This window comes from Panicum hallii, chromosome 6 (assembly GCF_002211085.1).
Source record: "Panicum hallii strain FIL2 chromosome 6, PHallii_v3.1, whole genome shotgun sequence".
Lineage (NCBI taxonomy): Eukaryota > Viridiplantae > Streptophyta > Magnoliopsida > Poales > Poaceae > Panicum > Panicum hallii.
In genome coordinates, this window is record NC_038047.1 from 26,863,667 (window position 1) to 26,888,611 (window position 24,945).

Sequence of the window (24,945 nt, forward strand, 5' to 3'; positions counted from 1 at the left end):
AAAGAGATTAGGGCCTGTTCGGATATCCAATGGAAAGAGAAGGAGAAAGTGTAAAACTTTTGCTCTTTTGCACTTTTTTTTGCACTTTTGGATCCAAACATCCCAAAATGTAAAAAGGCAAATGCTGCCGTAATTTTGCTAATTATGGATTAATTAGGCTTAATAGATTCGTCTCGTCATTTAGTCCTCATCTATGTAATTAGTTTTTTAATTAAACTATATTTAATACTTCTAATTAGCGTCTAAACATCTGATGTGACAGGAGCAAAAATTTTGCCATTTGTCCTTTTGCCATTTGCCCTTGGATCCGAACAGCACCTTAGGACCACAGGAATCTGTTTTGCAGTGTTATTTTCATTTCTTGAATTGTATACATAGATTTTGATAAAAAATACTGGTATTCAGTTGAATAACCTTGAATTTAATGGGATCCGCTCCTCCGCAATCAGACCATCCCAGGCAGATGCGGCGGGGGCTTGCCGGAGGGGAGGCGGCGGACGTGAGCAGGTGAGCCATCGAATCAAAGAAGAGAAGATGGAGGGAGGAGCGCAACTGCGGTCCAGAGTTCTCCAATCCGGCCGGGCACTTTTTGGACCGATTCACGGACCCTAAGCGATGATAGTAGACCCAACTCGTGGCCTGCCAATTTAAAAAAAAATAAAAACTCGTGACCCGCCTGTCACGAAACTCTCAAACCACCTCCGTCTCGAGTTCAGACAGAAGAGCATCTATAAAAGAGAGAGAAAGTGTTAGATGTTCTATCTGTGCGACTCAGCAGAGCCGCAAGTAAGTTTAACCCTGGAGAAGGTAGAAGATACTGACACCACATTATGGCTCTACACTGTAATAATTGTAACTTCGAGTAAACAATAGAAGGTTTCTACGGTCTAGAAACATGTATTGGTGGTTATGATTACTCTCTTAAAAAAGGAGAACAGAAAGGCTCAGATTATTCATAACTAGTACTCTTTTTTCTGTACTACTAATAAAGATGGCAAACACGTTGAGTACACATCACCACACTAATATACTTATGGGTATGCCTCCAACCAGTATGCAGTTATGCCTCCTTTTTCACACGTCCCATGATCGATTTTGGTCAAAATATACTTTGAAGTGCCCCTTGATTTTCTTATAGGCTGGGAGTTGGATGCTTAGTCCTTCACGTTATGCAGCTGATTAATATCACTGGGAAATAGCAAAAGACCTAATTTTTGTTACCTTTAATAAAAATCAAGTTTGCTGAAATATCATGAGAAAGAACCTAGCCACCAAGGTACATTTTATCTTTTGATGGTGACTTGATGAGTAGACATGGTAGAGAATGAAAGGGTCCATGTCGACATGACCATCTGTAGAAAATGTGAACATACAGATTAGTAGACGACAATCTGTGCAACTTATTTTGGTAACAAAATATTCACTTTCAGACATTAAGAGTGCTGACTGTATAGTGCAACCACCAGGAACCATGTTGCGAAAGTAGCATTGCACTTTTGCAGCAATGGTAAGTCTTCCTCATCTGAGACCGCGTCTGCATCAGTCCGTCTACGCCCGCCACGCCCGCTCGCCCGCTCCTCTATTCTCCTGCCGCGTCGTTGACAAGGGCCGTCGCGGCCAGGAGCGCTAGGCAGCCGCTGCGCTCTGCTAATCACATCGTCAACTTGCAGCACCGTCGCCCTCCTCGGTCCAATTCGTAAGCCGCGTCCGCCTTTGCTCCCCGCAACCCTGCGCTCGAGCTGCTTGCCACGCTCACACGCGAGAAACGGCCGAGGCTCGAGCTGCTTGCCATGGAACCCTCAAGGTGTTCCGTGCTCATCATCTTATGAGTAAGTTGTCCGGAAGCACTCATGGGGTTCCTCTCTTTGGAATTGCTCGTCGCTTTGCACATTGTTTCCGAATCACTTCCTCAGAGCTTGCAAACCTTTGATCGCAGATTCTCCAGGCAAACTAGATAGCTACGATCCGTTCATTGTAAAGAACTTGCAAACAAAAACTTGACATCAGTATAGAATCATAACTATTTCCAAACCTTTTTCAAGTTCTTGATTGCGATTCTGGCAAGGGTGATTTCAAGCAGGTGCTTCCAGCGTAAATTTGTCCCCCATGCCTAAATTGTCCCAGTTTCCGTAGTTTGATTTTTTTTAGGTTAAAGGGAGAATGCTTGGATTTTCTGTTCTGATCGAACTGCTCTTTGTCATATGTAAATGTTAAGAAACCAGACTGCTTACTGAATCTACCTTCTTTCCAAACCTTTATCAGAATGCCTCTAACTCTGGACGGATCTCATCATCAAAACATCGAGCTTGATCACCATAGAGAAATCTGACAAAACAAGATATAGTTTTCAGGAACACATTCGACAACATGTGATAGTAAGATACTTTAACAACAATAATTGTACACATGTGAAGAGCAAAAATGAAAGAAAGGCTCTATCAAAACTATACATGAAAACCATCGAAGATACTAGTTATATAACTTATATCTATGATTATGGATACCAAATTACATGGTTCAGAGATGAAACTTCGATGGCCTGAAGTAAGAGGCAGTTGAAAGAATTGCTTACTTGTACCCAGAAATAATCACCACCAGTGCCAGTTCCAGTCGGATCACCGGTCCGTGCCAAGAAATCCTTCTCCACTATTGGCATTTCTTAGCATCGTCACCAGAATTGTTAGTTCTTGGCAACGACACCAAGAAACGCCGTGTCGGTATGTCTTAACGATTACAGATAAATCTGCAAGCACACGGATATACCGTTATAGCATTTTACCTAGAAAGTATTCGGGTATCTGTCGGTGTCTTATCGCTAAGCCCACCCAGATATACCCCCCCAGATGGTAGGTTGTAGGTAGAGTGTCGCCAAAATGAAGAACTCAAAGGTGCAAGCAGCATAAGTTTTAGACAGGTTCGGGCCGCGATATGCATAATACCCTACGTCCTGTATGGTGGTTTGTATTGCCTTGGATGTAGATCGGTTTGGAGGGGGTCTCTGCCCATCCTTATATATTTTGGGTGATAGGGTTACATGAAATCCTATATTGATACTAGCTTAGGAGTTCTATCTGAGTACTACTCGAGTAGTTTCCTTCTGTACTGACTATTCGTACTTGTATACGAATACTTTGCAACAGATATAAGGTATGAGACATACGCCATCTCTTATTCTAGAATATTCTATGCCATGTGTGTAGTCCCGTGGCCCCAGGTCTAACAAGCCTTCAAATTCTTCGTAGCCGAGTACTGTAAGCTTCCGAGTACTTCTGAAGTTGCCTTCGGTTTCTTCTGAAACTCCATCTTGAAGGCGTCCTCCAAGTATTTCCTTAGCTGCCTCAAGGCTGTAAGGTGCTTATGCTCCGAGTAGTTTTAAGTCTTCTTTTATATGGGTTACGATGAAAATCGTACTCCATATGGATTAGCCTTCAAGCCTTAGGTTGAATGGAAGAATTAGGTTGAGGGTCAAATTAGTCTTTAATATTCTTTTCTTATCTTCCAAATATTTTTGAAAAATAAGCATTGATGACATGTGCCCCGCAGCCCCCGAGCCTTGAATCCAAATCCTAAAGATTTGAGAAAATGATCCAAATGAACGTGGCATGCTTTGTAGGGTATTTTTATAAACTTGAATTGATGTTTAAGATAGGAAATTTGGTTTAAAATTCAAAAACTCTCTTTTTCGGGATAATATCCCTGAAAAAATGGTTCATCAAATAACTTCCCCAAAATTATTCTAAACTACCACTCAAAACAAATCTTACCTCAAGAAAAACTCCTCAGCTTCTCCAAAGTGAAACCGGAACCCCCGCTGGTTATTTAACCACGCGGTGGCTTAGTGTTAACCCACATTTTCACTTGCCTTTTTACTGCTTCGAACCCCTCGTCTTCTTATGTCCTAGTGCCGCCACCATTTCTAGATCTAGATCTAGAACTACGCCTCCTATGCTTGCTTCTTCCTCCCGTATTGCCTTCACCGTAGTCTCCCCTCTCATTTTGTGCGAATCTCCGCCTCCTCAATCCTCATCCTCCGAGCGCATGCGAGTGAAGCGACTTATGACATCAAGGATGGAAAACAAGAAAACTGCTACCAAGGGAAATAAGCACAAGAAGAAGGAAGAAACCAAGACCGCAAATAGCGACCAGACATACACTAAGTGCTCTAGAAATGATCTTTTGCGTCTTGTTTCCGAGGGTCTTCTTCAAGAGAAAAATGTTGTGCAGGGGCGTCCGTCTTCCATCAACCTTATCCATAAGAGAATGTTGATGAAATCGTTTTGTTTCAACACTTTGTCGAAAGGGGATTGACCCTCCCCGCCTCCGACTTCTTTCGTGGCCTTCTATATTTCTGTGGTCTTCAACTCCATCACCTCAACCCAAACTCTATGGATCATGTAGCTATTTTTGTTCATCTTTGTGAGGTCTTTCTGGGCATCGAGCCCCACTTTGCTCTCTTCCGCTACCTTTTCGAAGTGAAGCCTCAACCGGGTCTAATGAAAGACTCGCTCACGTTGGATGTCTTTATTTACCTATGTTAGTTGGATGTCTTTATTTACCTTTTATGTTAGGCCTATGGGTCCTTTTATACCGAATTCTATCGTTATGTAATGGCACTTTAATGGTACACTTAAAGTCACCATAACTTATCCAGGCATATGCATCCGGTTTGTCCTTTTAAATCAGGTGTAACAAGGCACCACTTAAGTTCCAACATGACATTCGATCTAGGTAGTCTCGGCTACCAGCTGGGTCATTGCGTTTTGGCTGTTCTAACTAATCCACCCATCCTTTAGTCCATGGACAAGAAATAGCCTAGCCCACAGGCTTATCCATGTTGACATGTCATATTCATCTAGATGACCACACGTCGTGATTTCGGTATTTCAGTAGGGTTTGTGAAACACGACCATATTTGCTAGTTCATTTCTTTCTATCCAAATACAACCGATTTTAAGATTAGGATTGGGCTCGAGCATAGATAGGCTAGCTTGCAAAACAGTCGATGCTAGGTCCACATGACATCTTGGTGGGCGTGCTTGGTAGCAAGTTCTAGTCCAAAGTAATTTGAGGGTGGTCCGAAATACTATCTGTTCTACATGTAAAATTGTACCGCTTTAATTTCTTGTATAGGCCAGTTTTTATTTTCATTTTAATTTTTACCTACTAGTTGAATGCCCGTGCGTTTCTACAGGTGGAAAAAAATTCATGAGAATTCAAAGTAATTCAATGTGAACTAAAAGACACAATAAATAGCATTCTACATGTTATTAAACCCTTTCATCTCGTAACACTTCCATCAGTAACTAAGGCATCACAACTGAGCTAAAAAAAATTAAATGGGGGGAATCATCCTAGAGGGGTCCACCCATATTTTCATTCTCTAAGCTCTTAAAATCCATGCCTTGCTCCCTTATCGATCCTAGAAACCTCCTGAAAGAGTAGGTCACCGTAAAATGATTTGCAAAACGTAAAAATAAAATCATTGACTTGTACATGAATTTCTGAGATGACTCTTTCTCCTACCTGGACTGGTCTTGCTCTCTTATCAATCCATCTTTCACGTTATCTCCATGCAAACTGAAAATAAACAGAATAATTCAGAATTATTGTTCCAATCTAAACACAGCCAGCAAGTATAATATGGACATATAATAATAGCACATGCTACAAAAAAGAGAATGTTTTTTGATCAAGTTTGTCAATGAAAAGTAAATAGCAACTGTCACATTTGAAATTAAAGCACCCAAGTTGGACCTTACGTTGCAAACCTGGCAAACAAAGTTAAAGCCTTTTTCACTGACATGAATATCTTAATATCGTGGAATGGACTGATTGGTAGTTACTATAGGGAGCATCACGATTGTGGAGGAGTGATGGCTGACGTTGGAGCTGTGCATGACCAGCTTTTTTGGTCCCTTGAATGGTGGTTGCACCAGTAGTGAATCTAAATTTGCAAATTGTTTGTTTTAGGCCAATTGATGTGGTGTCGGTGTACCCAATAACTGGTGATTTCATGGGGGCATGTTGATGTAGAAGTAGAATTGAAGGAGAAAGTTATGAAACTTGATGCAGCCAATGTTGTTGGGATCAAATCCCTCCATGATCAATGTGGTATTATCATCGACTCACTTTAGGATCTTTGAACAGCTTGTTCAGAGGCAGTCAGTATGCGGACCTGGTGGTTTGAGAAATTCAGAAACATTCACAGTTCATAATCTTGACACATATCTAGTTATGAATTGTTTCATCTACCTTGTTATGGACCCATTGTCACATAGTTTAGATCATCCTGACAATAACTCAAGCAATTTGACAAACCTGAATTACAAGAAAGGAGAATAATTTAGTTACTATTTCAGAACACCTGCACTTACTACTGAAGTTCTAAATACGGCAGAATGTGCCATGCTAGCAGACAGAACAGAATATGTTCATTTAATATATTTAACAATGCCGATTGGGTTAGAGCAGGAGTAAAATAAAGATTGACAACTGTATATATAGTTCAAAGTCATTTGATTCTAAAAAGAATTAGACATGAGAGCAAACATCCCAAGCAACAAATTGCTTTTGCTATAATTAATTATCTGTTTCTCTAAGCACATATGAATCTGAAATGCATTCCAACATGTTGTAACTAAAAAACTTATCCATCTCAAAAGTCTTGCTTTCTGCATTTTTCATTCTAGAGAACTACAGTATATACGGATGAACCTGAGAAGGTCCAAAAAATTAAGGCTATCGACTTCTAGAGAATTTTTGAAATGTTGGATCAAACTTTATACTGAAAACAGCCTCCAGTTATTTGAGAATCTGTATGGCGCTAGTGCATTAATGCTGGGACATATAGTTATACTGAAAGCTTATTTTTCACAAATATTAACAATAAGAGATATTTCTAGCACTGCAATTATTCAGAAAAATTATTCTGACCTGTAAATAGAACATCGTTACTCCGAAAGCAATGTTGTAGCATTTCTATTTAACATAAAGATTTGAGATGAGGATGAGGTTCCTATGCTATACTGATGAAATTCTTTCAATGGCCATTGTGATTGAGAACAAATTATGCATGTTCAGGTAGATACGGGAAAAACTGATGATAGCATGTGTGCTAGTGTGCTCCACACAGTTTACCTGAAAATATGGAAAATTTTCCTTATGGACAACTATCAAAGAACACAGAACATATCAAATTAGTTTCAGAGTCTAGAGAATACCTACAAAGCCAGGGGATGAGCCAGGAATCATGAAGGATAGCATATCATCCTTGTGTTTTTTGCTCAATAGGTGATGAATTGCTCAAATTTTGGCTACCTCATAATGCAAATTTGGTGTTTGCTTGAGGATCTGTCCGACCTCCACCCCTGCATAAAGATCTAGGCAAAAGAACAACCTCAAAACAGACGTGATCAATCATCAGATAAATAATGGATGAGTTGCATTTATATAATTTGTACTCTCGCAGAATATATATAGAAACAAAAATATGACACAGATGTTATGGCATAGTTATACACGCAAGGCTTGCCGTCGGGGTTTGGGGGGATAAATTGCGTTTCTTCCTAAACGTTTCGTTGAATATATGGCCTGTGTTTGCAGGCCTGATCTCATTGCATTATGATTTTGTGCGAAAAGGTCTGAAATGTTCTATGATTCACCATACCAGGGTTAACAAAAATAATTATTTGTAGATATCAGTTTTGCCATATATCACACAGTGTGTATCATCTATCATTACTGGTCCAATTGACCACCTGTGTTCATTTATTTCAGTTCTGAAATGCAAGTCCGAAAGCGAGTGTGAAATGCCAGGTTTAGAGCATGTGTAAGTGTATATGTCTGCTCACTTCCCCCCTGAGAAAGGGTTTCTATCCGTTCTGCTGTTTATTAATTGGTAAACCATGCACCAAACTACTCAAAACAATTTGACCGACCTGAAAACAAGCTACATAATTGGAGAAAAACTTCTATCAAGAGCATGCCATCTGATTACTGCACCCAGAGACAAAGGCTGCTAGCACAAAATTGCCTCAGAATAAGAAGAATTTGAATGGAACACATAGCACACAATTGCCTCGGATTAGGAATACGAAGAATTCGAACGAAAAACAAAGCAGAGGTGGAATCTCCAGTGCATACCACAGTGAATATGGATTTTGGACAACCAATTCATATTCACTATGTTATCATTTCTCCTCCCAACAAAGAAATAAAATTATTGTCTTGCCAATGACCATTCTGTCAATTAGATGTGGCTAAAGATGCTGTTTTTTTTTTGGCATTCATCAAATTATTTAAAAGGCAGAAACAAACGGTTGGAGTTGGGTATACCTTATGCAGAAGAGCACATCCCTTTGAAAAAAAGATCTTCTGTACGACTAGCAGAGCTCGACGGCAAATGTCAGAATAGTTGTTACCTGCATTCCATAGCTTGGTTTCATCAGTATAAAAAGGAATTGTCTAAAAGATAAAAATGATAAGATAAAAAATTATACTGAACTTAATACTTTCCTAGTGCAATGGAGTGCAAGCATTACTCGGTAACCTTAGGTAATCAGATCATGTGGTATTTGTTAAACTAAACATTGGGTAATAATTTTGAGTTAAGGCCCATCTTCCTCAATTACAAAAATAAATTGACACCTAAGCTTAACAATATTCATTTAGAACAAGAACCTTCATATGTAAAGTGGGTTCCATAAACATTTTCAGGAAAGTGTGAGATGCAGGATCAAAGCTATACAGTTCAATATGAAGAAACGTGAAGCAGTACCAAGTGAAGTTAGAAAAGAAACTGGCACCTGACTCCATGAATATTTTTATGGCTCTAAATACTAAAACTGAATTACGACTACTGGAAGCAGAATGCACTGAATGGAACAAATAAAGAAAATTGCACGCAGCTGTATCAAAAACTCAACGTCCTTGTCAATGTTTATAGATATCAGTAGTTGTTACACCTGCAGACATCAAGATCTAGGTGATAAAAAACTGGATCAGACATCAAGCACCAGTTATTAAAATATTGGGCCAGACATTAAGCACCAATTTGTTCAAAAGATTCAAGACTGAGCAAGTTCAAAAGGTTCAAGACTGAGCAAGTTCAAAAGATTCAAGACCGAGCTAGGATCTAAGCATGACAATGTATTTACTGCAAAACTCATCTTGGAAACACCTAGATGATGCGACAGTTAAATAAAAGGCATATAATCCAATCAATAGGATCATGGGCTGCTGACGGTATTGTCCTCTTCGTGGTCCTCATCGTCGAGGAGGCCCCTGTTCCACAAGTCGTGGAGGCAAGCAGCGGCCATTGGAAGCACTGGGCCCAGGATCAGATCGAACAGGTACCTTACTTCAACCCTCCACCATCGTTTTTTGTTTCTGGATTTAGATGTGGCATGCATGCAGAAGAGGAATTCCAGGCATAAGTGTGGTTTTGTCTCTTTTGATCAAAATTTATCTGGAGTTAAGAACGATTCCTGAAATGTGGATTAAATGTGGTTTTGTCTCTTTTGTTCATAAGAGAATCAGATCGGACAGGTCCTGAAAGAATGAAGAAATTTTCTGGTAGGGATGGAACCTGCCATTCAATCTTTTAACTGAGAACAAACAATCAAGTGTACCATCATTATGATGTGGCAACAGGAGGAGAAAAAAGGACCAGAGAATTAATATGAGTTTAGGACCTAAGAACGATTCCTGTATAAGGAAAAAAATATTCCTACGATTGAGAACGAATTATTCTCCATTTTAACTTGCAGCTAATTTAATTTCTGCTCACATGTATTTGATTAAAAATCAACCTTATTCTCAAAAGGTCTATTGACATTTGACAAGGAAATAGAGAATGATCATGTCCAGGAACCACTTCATGAAGCAAGTGTTTTTTTAGGTGGTAACTGCGCTTGCTGACTTTAATTGTCTCATTCCTTTTTGGTTGTTTCAGGTGCACGCTAATAATATGGAAAGAGAGCATGAAATATCGATGTCACCTGCTATGGGTGAATTGTGACATAGCTTGGGCCTGTTCAAAGGATCACACTTGCCCTGAAACATTCTTTGCAACCTTATTATGAAACTTATAACCATAATTAGTGCTATATAATTTTATTTTTCTTGTTCGAAGGGTTACAACAAAACTAACAGAGAGTCCAATTGTTCAAAAAATTCAAGACTGAGCAAGTTCAAAATATTCAAGACTGGGCAAGGATCTAAGCATGACAATGTATTTACTGGAAAACTCATCTTGGAAACACCTAGATGATGCGACAGTTAAATAAAAGGCATATAATCCAATCAATAGCTGAACAGCAGAACAGGTATTGACTGTCAGAAAAACATCTTTGATAGGCACTTCATGGAGGTGCGACAATTTACCAAAGTGAACAGGTCTTGAGATTCGCAACCTTTTGTATTGAAGCAATAAAATTAAACCCTCTAAATGCATACATGAACCATTTATGATCATAGCTGCATATTTTTTTTCCATCTCTGACCATATGAGCGGCATTAACGCACGGCATAGAGCTAGTTATCTAAGAAAAGGGCTACTATTATCCAAAATCGTTTTCATGATCTAATAGCCAAGGATTCAAATTCCCTGATGGGAGCATAATTGCAATTGTACTCTGTACCAATCAGACAAATAAAGATCAGCTGAAAAGCTAGTGATCGGAGTGTCTACTCACCTACCAACCTGCCAAGCCAACTGATGCACGGCGAGGGCGACGATGATGGCGCCTGTTGCTGGCTCGGCGAACGCGGGGATCGCCGCGGATCGTCAGCGATGGCGAGGGAGGGCAAGGGAGCCGGCGTGCGGATCGCAAGGCCGACCGAGGGCTAGGGAGACGGCGATAGCGAGGGGGTGAGCCCGCCCAAGGGTTTGCAGCTCCGTTTCGAGCCCACCGAGGGCGACGGCGATGGAGCGGGTCGGCGACGGATCGTCGACGGCGATGGCGAGGGGGCGAGGGCGACCAGCGCCGGCTCGAGCCCACCGACGGCGTGCGGACGGAGAGGAGGGGAGGGCGAGGGGGAGGCGGAGAGGAGGCGACGTCGAAGTCGAGGAAGGCGGCGTGCGGTTCGCGGGAACGAGCGGATCGCGGGGGCGTGCGACGGGGGAGGGGTGAGCGGACGGAGAGGAGGGGAGGGCGAGGGGGAGGCGGAGAGGAGGGGACGGCGAGATGGAACCATCGATCGGACGGATGAGGTTGATTTCTGGCACGACGAAATTGGCTGGGTTAAAGGTCGCACCAAAGTTTTGTTGCCAGTTCGTCCTTTTTATTGTGGTAGAGAAAAGATTGCTACATATATACTATAGAATGAACTGTGCTTTTTATGAGACTGCTAACAATCTAATCTCGTCAACTTTTATCCATTTTATTCAGCATGTGGCGTATGAGTTTGAGTTGGAATGGGAAATGAAATGATGATATGGGCATGGGCTACATCATTTCCCATTTGCAAAACGCCACCGCAGCAAGTAAGCTGAAACTAGGCGACTAGAAAAACCCAAGAGCAAAATTTGACTTTCTTAAAAAAAATCAAGAGAACCAAGTTTGTTTTGCAAGGATATATGTGTAATTTCTGAACTATCTGGGCATACATGCGCATTAGGCTGAAGAGATAATTACGCACCAATCAGCATTTCGCAGGCTTTCCTCGTGAAAAAAAGGAAAAATCTGCTCGTGCTTTCGCCCCTCCTTCGGTAGATCCTACCCAACTCCGGCGGCGGCCATGTCTTCCGGCGGCCGCTACATGGCCTACTCGCCGTCGCCTTCCACGGGCCCGCACTCCCCTCGCCTCCCGCTCGCCGACCATGAGAAGTACGCGAGACGCCTGAGCCCCCACCTTTCGCCCCCCTGGTTCTATCCTTCTTTTACTCATCGCGACGATGACTTTGTTCTTGTACCGCGATGGAGGTTTGATCGGTGGTTCTGTGGTCGGTATCTTGAAAAGATTGGATCTTGAAGTCGATTGGAGATCCATGCCTGGTTTTCGGACTTGGATTGGGTTGACTGTTCGTCGTGCTGAAATTTATGATGTTTCCGATTCGAGTAGTTTTAGATGATCAAGATGCAAGTGAATCTTTCTCTTTCTACTTAAGATGGAACTGTATGCGAGACGGTGGCTCAACTGTGGCCGTCGGGTTGGACTTCTGCCTATCAGAAGTCTAGATGTGTTTATATACTGGGGAGTGAGGAACTTTCCTTGAATCTTGAAATTTTTATGAAAGATTATGCATTTCATTGCGAATTTTGGCTTTTGATGGCTTCAGATGAGTTTTTGATTGGAAGTTAAAACATGTACCTTATGTTTCTTTAGGCGAAATTGATAAGAGCTGAGTTAGTGAGTAGTGAACTGATTGTGATTTTTAGCTGATTTCTGTATGGGCTCAATCGATTCTAGTTGAGATCAACTATTGATATTTGATTGGTATCACAATCGGAGTAGTCCTGTCAAACTGAACAAGTCAATCTACCAATCTACGTGGGAGGCTGACCATCTGGACTCTACTTCACCACTTTGGTTCAGTTTGATATTGGTTCATAAGTGCTGGGTCGCCAATCTACCAATCTACTTGTAGATTGAACAAGTCGAACAAATCCACGGCATTCCACTTAAGCTCTGACTCTAAAGGATCTAGTCCCATGATTCAACATAACAGATCAGTTGATGAGCATTCACTTTCTATTATTACATATATGTGTGCGCTTAATGCTGGGTGTTGTGTTTCCAGGTACATTGCGGAGTTGCTTGTGGAGAAGCAAAAGCTTGCCCCTTTCATGCAAGTTCTTCCATGCACATCTCGGTTGTTGAATCAAGGTAAATCATTATTAGCACATCCACTAAATTTAGTTTCTTGTCTACCTACAAAGAGGCATAGTTATTTTCCTGAGTGAACAAGTACTGTATGTGCTCCTATCTTATATGAATGAAATTGTGGGTAATTAAAAATAATTATGCAAAGACATTCCGTTCTTGTACTGTAGTTCTAGTATTTCTTAGCACCACTATGGACATATAAATATGCCCCTCGAAGACTCAAGTCAGAGTTGTAGGTGGAAGGAAGAGCTTTTAAAAAGGCTTGTGTTCTATGGGAAATTCTTTGATGAACTTAAAGTTCAGCACATAGAAAAGTTCTCCAAAAAAAAACACTACATGTACGCGTGCCAAATCAAGATCACTTGCTAACATATATGCACATATGTGTTCATGTTTGTTATGATAGATGCACAAATGAACACATTTCTGCACATTTTTTGTAGGTTTCTATGATTTGGCATGATGTATTTGAAATGTGGAAGTTTGTGGTAGTTCACCTATAATGAGTCTAAACAGGCTTAAGTTCAAGAAATCCACATCCAAGTGTGGTTCCATGTGCTGTGAGTGAAACAAATTGTAGCTCAATTGTTGATGAACCTGGTTACTTTAGGAATGGCCAGGGTTCCAATTCGAGTGCTTCCACATTATGAATCCAAGTCTGATGGTACCGTTGTGTAGGATATTTGACGTTTTGATTGCATCCCAACAGTATGCACTGTAGGCAACTTTGCAAAAGAATAGCTACTTAATTTGGTACGTCATCTAGAAAGGCTTCTAACATCTCTCTATGGTTGTTATTTTTATTGAACTAGTTCCTCCTTTTTTTATTCCTTGCTTTTCTTATGTCAAGGAATAGCATAGCTTTTAATTTCAGTTCAGATAAATTTTGAATTGTTGATTTGTGGACCCTTCAGCTATTACTGGCAACTGACCCTGCTTTAGTTTCCTGAACCAATAGTGATGTCATTTGATTGCTTCTATGTAGCTAACGGTAATCCTGGCATGTACAGACAATGCTGCTTAGGAAATCTATGTGTGCTCATGATTACGTTAGTTTAACTGAACTTAAAAAGTGTTGGATTTAAGTCGATGTGTTTGTCCGTCGACTTCTGACTTGTCTGTTTCAATGTGTCATGCTAACTTATTGGTACCTGTTATGCTTGGTGTTCCAAACTGTGAACAGAAATATTGCATGTATCTGCACTCTTGGGGATTCCTGTTTTAGATCAGCCTGGGTATCAGCATGGTAGCCCCCTTATAAACGGAGGAGCAATACCAAATGGAAGGCCTGTTGAAATGAATGGTTGGGCGCCAGCAATTCCATCTGAAGTATGATTATTGACCACTGACGTAACTATTGTTATTTGTTATGGGCTGTGGTGAATGTGAAAGATCTAAATGAACTGACGGTTGGTCTCTTTGTTTTTGACATTTGTCAGTAGCGAATACCCTGCAATTTTTTTTGGGGTTCATGAGGCAATTAACAACAGTGTGCTGTAGCCTTTAGGGATAAACTCTGATCCGCCTCTGAAGTTGATGAATGGTTACACATTAACTTTTCAAATAGCCACACAATTGTTTCAGACTTGTTGACTGCGAGAAAATGGTTAATTTCGAGGATGAGGAGTATCTTATTGTCTGTTAACATCTTTTAGGCCTTTTGGAATGGCATGACTTAGGAGGCCACAGGTGAAATCTAGCTAAGTTAAAATTGACCAGATGGAAATTTCCATGCTCAATTATTTGAAATTGTAATTCGCACTTTAGAATGGATTGCTTTGTTCTTATTAGAATATATATGCTTTGGTTCATTAAATAGTTGCCAAAAATCTGGAATTTGGGCAGTTAAGTGCCAAGTTGCAGTATTGATATTTTAAGATCATTATCATCTTAGGTTTGGCTGAATATGCAAATGAATTCGACATGAATTACTGTACCTTGTGAAATTACAGTGTGCATGTATTTCTGGCCAGTTCTCGAGTGGGGGATTCTGTATCAAGTTTAGCTAGAATGTTCTTGTTTCAGTTAGTTTATTTTTTGGGGCCATATCTTGTTTCATGTTTCAGGGGGCAGGCATGTTCCATCCTCCATCTAGAAATTGGGTCAGTCCACAAGGCAACTCCTCAGGTTTTATTGTCAAGAAAACAATGAGAATGGACATTCCTGTGGATAAATACCCTAATGTAAGATGTTACTTCTCTCTCTTATTCCCTTTATTTCACTTCAGATGAAATTTTCATGATTGTGGCATTATTCTTTGCAGTTCAACTTTGTGGGTCGACTACTTGGTCCAAAAGGAAATTCCCTTAAGCGAGTTGAGGCAAACACGGACTGCCGTGTCCTGATTAGAGGCCGTGGCAGCATAAAGGATGCTGCTAAGGTATGTTTGATCTTGGTTATAAAACTTTCCTTGTGACAATTTGAATTTGCGTCACTGTTAATATTCTCATTGTAAATTCATATGTTACCATACACCTGTCTTGTTTCCTTGTCTCATACTCAAAATTTTATTCTCTTTGGAGCAAGATTTACCCTAAACCCTAATTATCATGGGAACGTATGCTAGCTAGAGTGTTTCATCTATGTGTTGGTTTGCCTATACACGACTACAAAAATCGATGGATTCCACCAAATTTGCATGGTTCTGTGAACTTCAACTATTACACTAATTGATGGTTTTCTATTTTTTGGGTATGGTCAGATGTGAAGTTTATCAACTGCAACAAGCTATACTGCATTTGGCAGCAAACTTGAATTATATTGTATAGGAATTGTCTATATGGCTAGTCCTTATATATTATTTTGCTTTTACATTATAATTTTCTTGTTCAGCTTATGCTTCCGAAATGTCTAGTATTTGGTATCTCGTCCAGATACTGTTATACTGCCTTTTCTTTGATTGTTGAGGTCACCTGATGCTATTGCCTTCACAACTTGCAGGAAGAGCTGATGAGGGGAAAACCAGGATATGAACACCTTAATGAGCCTCTCCACCTTGTGATAGAAGCTGAGCTGCCAGCAGAAATCATTGATATCCGTCTTATGCAAGCCCGAGAAATTCTCGATGACATGCTGAAACCTGTGGTAGGATAGCTTTGCCTATTGGCCTAATGAATTTCTCATTAAGTTCCATATTCAGTTCAACCATGCTGTAAACATTTTCTAGTCTTTGAGTACCTTTTTTCCAAATCAGTGCTTATATGTTTAAACATTGCTAGGATGAATCAATGGACTTCTTCAAGAAGCAGCAGCTTCGCGAGCTTGCCATGCTAAATGGTACCCTTAGAGACAACAGCTCGCGAAAGTCAGGGTCGGTCTCCCCATTTCGCAACAGCATGGGCATGAAGAGGGCCAAGACTCGTGGTTAAACCGCAAAGGTTACCTTTTAACTCTCTCCAAGTTGAAGACATCTCTTATGTGAGATTTAAATTTGCTGCCTGAAGTCTGAAGTATATGTTGCAGTTGTGGCGAGAGAACCATATCCCTGGTTGTGGTTGTGGCTGTGGCTGTGTAGTATGCTACTGTTTACTCTAGACGTCTAATCTAGGGGGGAGAATGTGATATGCGATTTTGGTAGGCTTGTATAGCTCAACATGTTGGTCACCTATAGAAACGACTGATTATATGGAACCTAACTGGGTAGTGCTTTTATGCCATCTTAGTGCATATGACCATTGTTGATCTGGAAATGGTCAATATTTCGTTTGTGTTATTAGTGCACGGTGTAAGAAGTAGCTTTATTGGATTATTGTAGGACATGTACGGTTCAGAATAGCTGAGAAGCACATTGTTTGAGACTGGTACTAGCAGCGATCCGATTCAAGACTGCATCAATATAGTGCCGTTGTCTTAAAAACTATGAATGATCCGCAGTATCAGTATGCATAAAAATTCCGTGTGGGTTCCTATAATTGGCTACATAATATAGGAGCTCTCAAATAGACTTCTCAAGTGTCTATCTGCAGAACATTCAGAGCACGTGAAAAAGTGAATAGCCTAAAGATAAAAAGAAAAGGAAAAAGTCTATTTTACTCCCCTCAACAATTCACTTTGTCCACTTAATCCTGTAAATAAAATTTAGACTCAAGCTACTATCCCAGACTATTTCAATTGGTTCAATCTACCAATTCGATAATTGATACATATCTGTTCTCCTCTTAAAAAAGGAACTTCTAGGCTTTGGTGAGATGGCCGAGATCGTGTTTACATATCTAAAAACTTACCCACCTTCTTCAAGTGTATCCGATATATATAATAAGTTTCGAGTGTGTCAACTCTCCGTTCACGTATTTTATTATACATTATACATATTTATTTATATAATAATAAAATACCTCCGTGCGAGAGAATATGAAAGATTTTCTTATTTTGAACCTCGACATAAAAAAACTTCTATATCTCAATATATGTAAATCTCTACATGTATCTCTATATATACATATATTATGTACATTAATATCTCTATCTCTACTATTACTAAAGCAAGGCAATGATTGCTTGGTGCATCAATTGGAGTCCTAATCGGAATCCGGGTCATCGTATCTTGGGAATCCAAAACTATCTAGAATTAGCGCTTGGCGAATAAAATAGAAAAAACTGAAATTCTCAACCAACACCACTATGTTATATATTATAAAATATATACTTCCTCCGTCTTGTGAAAAGTGTAATCCTGCGTTTGAAAAAAAAAATCTATAAAAAGTGCAATTCTAGAGATTGAATCTCAACTACCTGCCTAACTAAGTGGTCAGATTTGATTTGCATGCCAAAACTAACTGCATGTGGCAAATAAATGAGGGCATGAGAGTCTTTTTACGCCACCACTAATCTGTCTGAAAAAACTAGAATTGTATTTTTCATGGGATGGAGGGAGTATGGTGTATAATATATGTATTTTTTATATATTAAATTAATATATTTATATAATTTTCCGTAGCAACGTACGGGATACTTGCTAGTATACATATAACATGTGCATGTACATTATGCAAGTATACCTATAATAGTATAATAGTATAGTAACTGAAAGTGGCTAATTTTAGATGGTTTCATTGCCGAATTTTAGGATTCAATGAAGTTTTAAGGCAAACGACGATGATTTGGTACATTAGGTACCACCATAGGATCGATGAAAGCAATCATTGTAGCGGGCATATTCTTGGAACAAGCGAACGAACAGGCGGCAGCTTCTGGTTTCTCGGCGTCTCTCCACCGTCGAAGTCGCTTGCCCGTGCATCGCTCACGAGTAGGACGCCAAATCTAGGCTCCGCAAGTGGTAGCGTGCCACGTCTGTACTCCCTTTTTTGACACGTGAGCCGTCCAAATTCCGGAGCCCACATGCTCGCTTTCTGCTCGTTCGTTAGCTCCCATCGAATCCACCAAACAGCGAAAATGGTAGGCGCCCCTCGGGTCTCGCACACAGTCTATCAAAAGGTGGAGGCTGATGATGGGAGGTTGGCGTGTTCATATTGTGTCTCTCTAAATTAAAACGTACTCCTTTATTTTTAAAATCTAGTTTGTTTTGATTTTTCTAGATTCATAATTTTTCTAAAAACACTAAAACGATCTATATTTTGGAACAGATGGAGTGGTTGAATATATGTTGATAATACATTTAATTTGATCTACTATTGTTATCTGACTAGAGGTTAATTCCTAGTAAGGGAAATCTAGACCATACAAACCTATTTATAAAATTTATAAGGTGACTTGCATTTTTTTTAATCATGCTCTAAGATGACAAGATGATTTCTACGTGATCCTTATACGTGGAGTTAAGTAAGTATTAGCTAAGATTTTAGATCCTAATAAATATCTTAAACCGGTAACTTTGAGCATACTATGTTCAGTGAAAATTCATCACCCTTTTGCTTGCATTCACCTCTCATCAAGTTTGTTTGGAGCATTATGCATGGAGAAACCCACAAATATGTTCACAATTAAGGGATACAAAAGTATTATTTTCTACAACTTCAATTGCATCACATGATGAGCTTGATATGTCATGATTTTAATACTCTATTTTTTTCCATTTTTCATAGTTCAATACGGCCCGAGGGTTTGTTACAACCTCACACGGAAATCCAAATGTAAAGCACAAGCTACTTTAGATTGCATAATGGAGAAAGTGTCAAGCCTAACTAAAAAAGTATTTTTTGTGGCATATTGCTTAACAGCAATCATGCGTTGTTTGTTATCTTAATATTGGACATACCGCCTTCTAAACATCACGATATACTTACAACCTATACCTACCTTTTATCGTGGAGTGCACTAAGGAGACCTCATGGTTTGGGCCAGCAAAACGACATTTCCCAATGTCGTATTCTACACTAGAACAAACTCTACAGCTATAACTTGTACACATGCTAAGTTTTTCAAAGCAAACTTGTTTCTTTACGTTAAGAAAAATGATAGTGTCATATAAAAACGACAAAAACTTCATGCTTCGAAACCCATAGTATGTGCCTTTCTAAAAGTTGCTAGTGTATAAGAACAAATCATACAGCTTGTTACACTTTCGATCAACAAACTTCTTTCGTCAAGTAAAGAAATGGCATCTTTTATGTATGGACCCACAAGTTATTATGGCCTATAAATTAGATAATAGACCTCAATGAATACACAAAGACACACCTACAAATTCCATTCTCATATTTCCTCTATCTGACTTCTTAAGTTGCATCCATGGATGTGGCATTGGCGTCTAAAGCCTTCCCTTCACCCTCAAATGCTACAACTGAGCAACCAATTTCAAAGCGTGACAAAGCTGTTGCAAATGATTCCACATCCAAGCATATGAACCTCTATCCCAACCCTAATGATGTAAGTTATCTTATATTTATCTCCATATTAAAAAATACCAATAAACTGGTGCCTTCAGAATAAATTATTTATCGAATGTCGAGATACGTTATATGCAAATCCGTTATCACAATACTTGGATGCCATAGCGACGAATTAGAAAAACAGCAAGCTTTTTTTGTCACTTTTAGAGGATCTTAATACAAATACTCAGTTTGTGCACAATTATTTCGTATGGCCTGATCAACATTGTTATGAACCTATATCCTCCTAATATCCTTTTCTATGTTTCAGCAGTGAGTACATGTTTTTGAGCTTTTTCTTACGCATGCCAACTTAAATCCTTTGTCATCCGATGTCAACCAAGATCATTTGCCACAATTAGACATAGATTCAAGGCCGTTCCAGAAGTTGTCACCTGCACAGTGCAGACAGAGTGCAGTCTCTCTCTCTCTCTAGGAAAAATAAAAAGAAATTTAAAAAGATCTAGTACTGAGCTAAAATCGCACAGCCACACGAGCAGTCTGACACTCTCACCACCACTCTCTATCAGACCATCTGTCAGTGTGTGGCCTCACTCCCCGATCCTTCGCCAGGCCACAGGCTCCCCGTGAGCTCCGCCGCTCGGCGCCTGCCTCCCCCGTCCTACCTCACTGCAGGAGCAATGGCGATGGCCGCCATGGCCTCCCCGTCGTCCATGACCATGATCCCTGCGCGCCACCACAGCGCCGCGCCATCCCCGTCCACCTCCGGCGACTCCTCGGTCCGCCGCCTCCGCGCGCAGCCGCGCCATGGCCGGCGCGGCCGGGGGACATCCGTCTCGACGGCCGCGTCGCAGCGGCGGCCGTTCGTCTTCACCCCGCGCGCCGTGTCCGACTCCAAGAGCTCGCAGACCTGCCTCGACCCCGACGCCAGCACGGTACGCCCCACTTCTTGCACGGGGAATGCGGCGTCTCTGTTGGCGCGCCTGGCCGTCCCTCTCTGATCCGTCAGTCGCAGGTTGGAGGCGCATTTGCGTTCCTGATGGGAAATTGGGACGTGTGCGCAAAAGATTGCTTTTTTTATTACTTACTAGGTACGCGTTGCTGATCTAGATGCGCAAATCAGCGGCTGGGATTGTCGTCTTCTGTTCTCATGTCATGTGCACGTTTTCACGGTTGCCGATTTTTTATTTGTATGTTCTAGGTACCGATGAATGAGGCAATTTTAGGATGCTAGTTAGTTGTTGCGAGGTTCGTGCGGTTGATTACGGATTCCTTGTAGCCAATAAGAAAGGTATCAAGATGTTGTCATGGCCGGTGGTTGTGGCTATTGGATTATTCTCTTTACTATAATCCCATTATTTTTGTTCTCGCACGGTATTAGTTTTGGGTCTAATGAGATTATGATGGTCCATTTGTCATGATCCGCAGGCGGTCTCTGTTTTTTTTAAACATGATCTGTTCTCTTATGTTATTAGTTTCTGAACAGTGATAACAAAGTAGAGTTTCAGAGCTATATCGCCCTTCTGTTATTACTCATAAATTTAATGCACTTTTTGTTCAATTGATTTTTCTGTATGCAATTAACACATATTTGTTGGCTCAGAGTGTTCTTGGAATCATTCTTGGAGGTGGTGCGGGGACTAGATTGTACCCTCTGACAAAGAAGCGTGCCAAGCCTGCAGTGCCATTGGGTGCCAACTACAGGCTCATTGATATCCCTGTCAGCAATTGTCTCAACAGCAACATCTCAAAGATCTATGTGCTGACACAGTTCAACTCCGCTTCTCTCAATCGTCACCTCTCAAGAGCCTACGGAAGCAACATTGGAGGTTACAAGAATGAAGGATTTGTTGAAGTGTTGGCTGCCCAGCAGAGTCCAGATAATCCAAACTGGTTCCAGGTATACCTACTAATGCTGCGTGTTATCTGATTTTCTCTAATGTGAAATGTGCCATTTCAGTAGCATGCACATCAGCGGTTTCGAATACGAGATGTTCTGCTTTATTCTGAGACTGAATGTAGACAGAAACAAAAGGATACTGCTCTGTTCAGTCTGCATAAATTTCATAGGGTATATGAAATAAAGGGGTATATTTGATATGATTATGCACTGTATGAAAATATATCGTTTCAACTTTATATGACTAACTTTGCTGGACAATTGTGTCACATAGTTAAGGCCAACATTCTATCTTTACTGTATCTATTGTACGGGTGTACAACGATAAATCTTTCCCTAAAATAAGTAGCACATTTAACACCATATTCTCTTTTTCTGCATTTCATATTCTCCCTATGGATTACATCAAATTTGTAACCAGCAGAAAACAAAGATCATTCCAATGCTGTTACTGAACATGAGTTTGATGTGTATTATCATGTCTCAAGCAAATGCATGCTTATCTACAGGAGGTTTTGTTAAGAGTGCTTCACTAGCTTATCTTGAGTACTGATTTTCCTTTATATATTTTGTCCCAGGGTACTGCAGATGCTGTAAGGCAGTACTTGTGGCTATTTGAGGAGCATAATGTGATGGAATTTCTAATTCTTGCTGGTGATCACCTGTACCGGATGGACTATGAAAAGTTCATTCAAGCACACAGAGAAACGGATGCTGATATTACTGTTGCTGCCCTACCGATGGATGAGAAACGTGCAACTGCATTTGGTCTTATGAAAATCGATGAAGAAGGGAGGATCATTGAATTTTCTGAAAAACCGAAAGGAGATCAATTAAAAGCAATGATGGTACACATAAATATGCCTTTCCTTTGTAGCTAACTTAAGATATACATTTGTGGACTATCATTTAGTGCACCTAAAATGTTCTTCGTTAAAATACATTCACACCTTATTGATGCCTAATTGATGTAGGTTGATACCACTATACTTGGCCTTGATGATGTGAGGGCAAAGGAAATGCCTTATATTGCTAGCATGGGTATCTATGTTTTTAGCAAAGATGTAATGCTCCAGCTCCTCCGCGAACAATTCCCTGGAGCCAATGACTTTGGAAGTGAGGTTATTCCAGGTGCAACAAGTATTGGAAAGAGGGTATGAAAAGATCATTGAATCTTTAGCTGTTTGTTTTCTACTGATATTTTTTTTAAATTACCATTATAGCATTTGATGGCCTTTTCAACAGAAATGCCGTCATACCCTGATATTTCATTTTATAGAGCAGCATGCTATTATTAGACACTTACATTGGAGTGCATATTTCTAGTTCATGTGCATTAAGTTCTGCTTAAGAGCAGTGTGCTAGATAATGCTCTGTCATCAACTACGGGAGCTATGAAGCAATTATTTTCTAGGCAGTAGGGTCTAGGGTGGTACCTGGCCGCCTTTCAGAATAGTGCTTTAAGATATGCTATTGTTGTCTGCAGGTGCAAGCTTATCTGTATGATGGTTACTGGGAAGATATTGGTACCATTGAGGCATTTTATAACGCAAATTTGGGAATTACCAAGAAGCCAGTACCAGATTTCAGGTGTGCTTTCTCTTCTCGCTGTGCTGCAGTCTAAGATTACAAAACTGCATACATGTCAAGTCTTAGAATTTCAGTTAGCCTTTTATGATGTTTTGTTTGCCTTCAATCTGAATGCAGCTTCTATGACCGTTCTGCTCCAATTTATACACAACCTCGACATCTGCCACCTTCGAAGGTTCTTGATGCTGACGTGACAGACAGTGTTATTGGTGAAGGATGTGTTATTAAAGTAAGTAGTGTCTTGTTTTACTGCGGCATATTTCAATACCTTGCTATATTATGCTCTTTATATTTCCTCCAAAGTAATTTCGCATACTTCATTTGCTAAATCCTTTGTCTGCATGTAGAACTGCAAGATACACCATTCTGTAGTTGGACTCCGATCTTGCATATCTGAGGGTGCAATCATAGAGGACACTTTACTAATGGGTGCTGACTATTATGAGGTAAAATACATACAAGTATAACTGTATGCTTCTGTCAGAGCAATTAGAGAACTCAAACCTTGGTGTTCTTTTTCTCCAGACTGAAGCTGACAAGAAACTCCTTGCTGAAAAAGGTGGCATTCCCATTGGTATTGGGAAGAATTCACACATCAGAAGAGCTATTATTGACAAGAATGCTCGAATTGGAGACAATGTGAAGGTATTCCAAACTGAGAGTCTTACATTGAATAATCTATTGGTCTCTATTTTCTTTTTTCCTTAGCATCTTACATAATATGTACTTGATATGTTGTTTTCTCCTGACAATTTATGCATTTTTTTAAATGTTAATTTAAAATATGAATACATGTCCTTTCGTCATTTTGCATGGAAGATAGCTTATATAATATCATTGTCTACACTTATCTTTGCCTGCATAATTGTTCATTTAATCCTTCACCTGTATTTAATTGAGGTAATCAAGCTGAAGTTCTGTGTTACAAAAGATAAAGCCGTCAACAAGTCATATATCAGTTTCTTGTTGTAAAAATATTATAAAATAAAAAATCTTAAAGGCAGAAATATATATCCAACTTTGCAGTGCCATTCATGCATATCCATTCAAGTTCCATCCAGAAACACCTGGCATATCCTGACCCAGTTGTTTCACTGCTCTGTTATCGCCATCATTTGACAGACCTGTTGTTGCATTTGATTGTTCTTAACTTATGAGCAGAAGTGTCTGATCATCTGAATAGTTCTGAACTTGTGATTCACATTGCATTACCACACTTTTTCTTTGGCAGAGATTGTTCTCACATGATGTTGATTTTGTAGATAGTCAACGTTGACAATGTTCAAGAAGCTGCAAGGGAGACAGATGGGTACTTCATCAAAGGTGGAATTGTTACTGTGATCAAGGATGCTTTGCTCCCAAGCGGAACAGTTATATGAAGTAAGTTACCCTTTGCAAGCACAGTACTCTCAGTAAAGCCTCCCCTGCAAAAACATGACACCATAGTAAACCAAATAGGTAGCAAATGCAACATCTTTGCTGGTGTTTGCAAGCCTGCCTGTTCATAAAACCAGTGTCTGCGCTGTGCTGCAGGTAGATGTGCAACATCCGCCCGAGGGTCATCGACCATCGTCAGCACCCAACTACTTGCTTGATCTGCTGACCATGTCTTGGAGACCATGGAAACAATAAAAGAACTGCCAATCAAGGCACTCTTTCTTTGTATTTTCTCGTTGTTCTTTTTGTCGTCTTTAATATTCTAGGATATAATGTTGTAGGGGCAAATGTTCTGCATATGTTGTTGGAACCAAAGTTGCATGCCTCGATTTGGGATACATCTTTATTGTTGTGTAATTATCAGTTTTAATTGTCATGCTTTGCTGCCGTTGATCTGAGCTG

At 40.1% G+C, this 24,945-nt stretch overlaps 2 protein-coding genes and 1 long non-coding RNA gene across 9 annotated transcripts; 2 read left to right on the forward strand and 1 right to left on the reverse strand.

The window, feature by feature from the left end:
• Positions 1–5,219: 5,219 nt before the first annotated feature.
• On the reverse strand, positions 5,220–11,249 carry LOC112897971. 5 transcript variants are annotated; one of them, XR_003229797.1, is made up of 7 exons: positions 10,695–11,249; positions 8,335–8,420; positions 7,221–7,396; positions 6,934–7,137; positions 6,253–6,318; positions 5,524–6,175; positions 5,220–5,430 (listed from the first exon to the last, which is right to left on the reverse strand). It is a non-coding gene; the product is annotated as an uncharacterized LOC112897971 (long non-coding RNA). The 5 variants fall into 5 exon arrangements; XR_003229796.1 differs by having other exon boundaries at positions 7,225–7,379; positions 10,695–11,248; XR_003229794.1 differs by having other exon boundaries at positions 7,221–7,379; positions 10,695–11,247.
• Positions 11,250–11,644: 395 nt separating this feature from the next.
• On the forward strand, positions 11,645–16,684 carry LOC112897080 (KH domain-containing protein At4g26480-like). Of its 3 annotated transcripts, XM_025965274.1 has the most exons (8): positions 11,645–11,828; positions 12,743–12,828; positions 14,012–14,157; positions 14,895–15,011; positions 15,092–15,208; positions 15,769–15,912; positions 16,047–16,205; positions 16,291–16,684. In XM_025965274.1, exons 1-7 carry the CDS (start codon positions 11,740–11,742, stop codon positions 16,194–16,196), a joined length of 849 nt encoding a protein of 282 aa, XP_025821059.1. In that variant the 5' UTR covers positions 11,645–11,739; the 3' UTR covers positions 16,197–16,205; positions 16,291–16,684. The 3 variants fall into 3 exon arrangements, with proteins under 3 accessions (XP_025821059.1, XP_025821058.1, XP_025821060.1); XM_025965273.1 differs by having other exon boundaries at positions 16,047–16,684; XM_025965275.1 differs by lacking the exon at positions 14,012–14,157 and having other exon boundaries at positions 14,902–15,011; positions 16,047–16,684.
• Positions 16,685–20,296: 3,612 nt separating this feature from the next.
• LOC112896567 (glucose-1-phosphate adenylyltransferase small subunit 2, chloroplastic/amyloplastic/cytosolic) lies at positions 20,297–24,941 on the forward strand. Its single transcript, XM_025964584.1, has 10 exons — positions 20,297–20,551; positions 21,220–21,516; positions 22,095–22,364; positions 22,491–22,670; positions 23,003–23,106; positions 23,224–23,335; positions 23,454–23,552; positions 23,632–23,751; positions 24,369–24,486; positions 24,640–24,941. Exons 1-9 carry the CDS (start codon positions 20,297–20,299, stop codon positions 24,483–24,485), a joined length of 1,554 nt encoding a protein of 517 aa, XP_025820369.1. The 3' UTR covers position 24,486; positions 24,640–24,941.
• Positions 24,942–24,945: the final 4 nt, after the last annotated feature.

Bases quoted from the DNA above. Each gene is read 5' to 3' on its own strand.
- LOC112897080 (XM_025965273.1), top strand. From the start codon at position 11,740: ATGTCTTCCGGCGGCCGCTACATGGCCTACTCGCCGTCGCCTTCCACG. The intron at 12,829-14,011 runs GTAAATCATTAT...AACTGTGAACAG, and splicing joins ATCTCGGTTGTTGAATCAAG to AAATATTGCATGTATCTGCA. The intron at 15,913-16,046 runs GTAGGATAGCTT...AAACATTGCTAG, and splicing joins ATGACATGCTGAAACCTGTG to GATGAATCAATGGACTTCTT.
- LOC112896567 (XM_025964584.1), top strand. From the start codon at position 20,297: ATGGCGATGGCCGCCATGGCCTCCCCGTCGTCCATGACCATGATCCCT. The intron at 23,336-23,453 runs GTAAGTAGTGTC...GTCTGCATGTAG, and splicing joins GTGAAGGATGTGTTATTAAA to AACTGCAAGATACACCATTC. The intron at 23,553-23,631 runs GTAAAATACATA...CTTTTTCTCCAG, and splicing joins TGGGTGCTGACTATTATGAG to ACTGAAGCTGACAAGAAACT.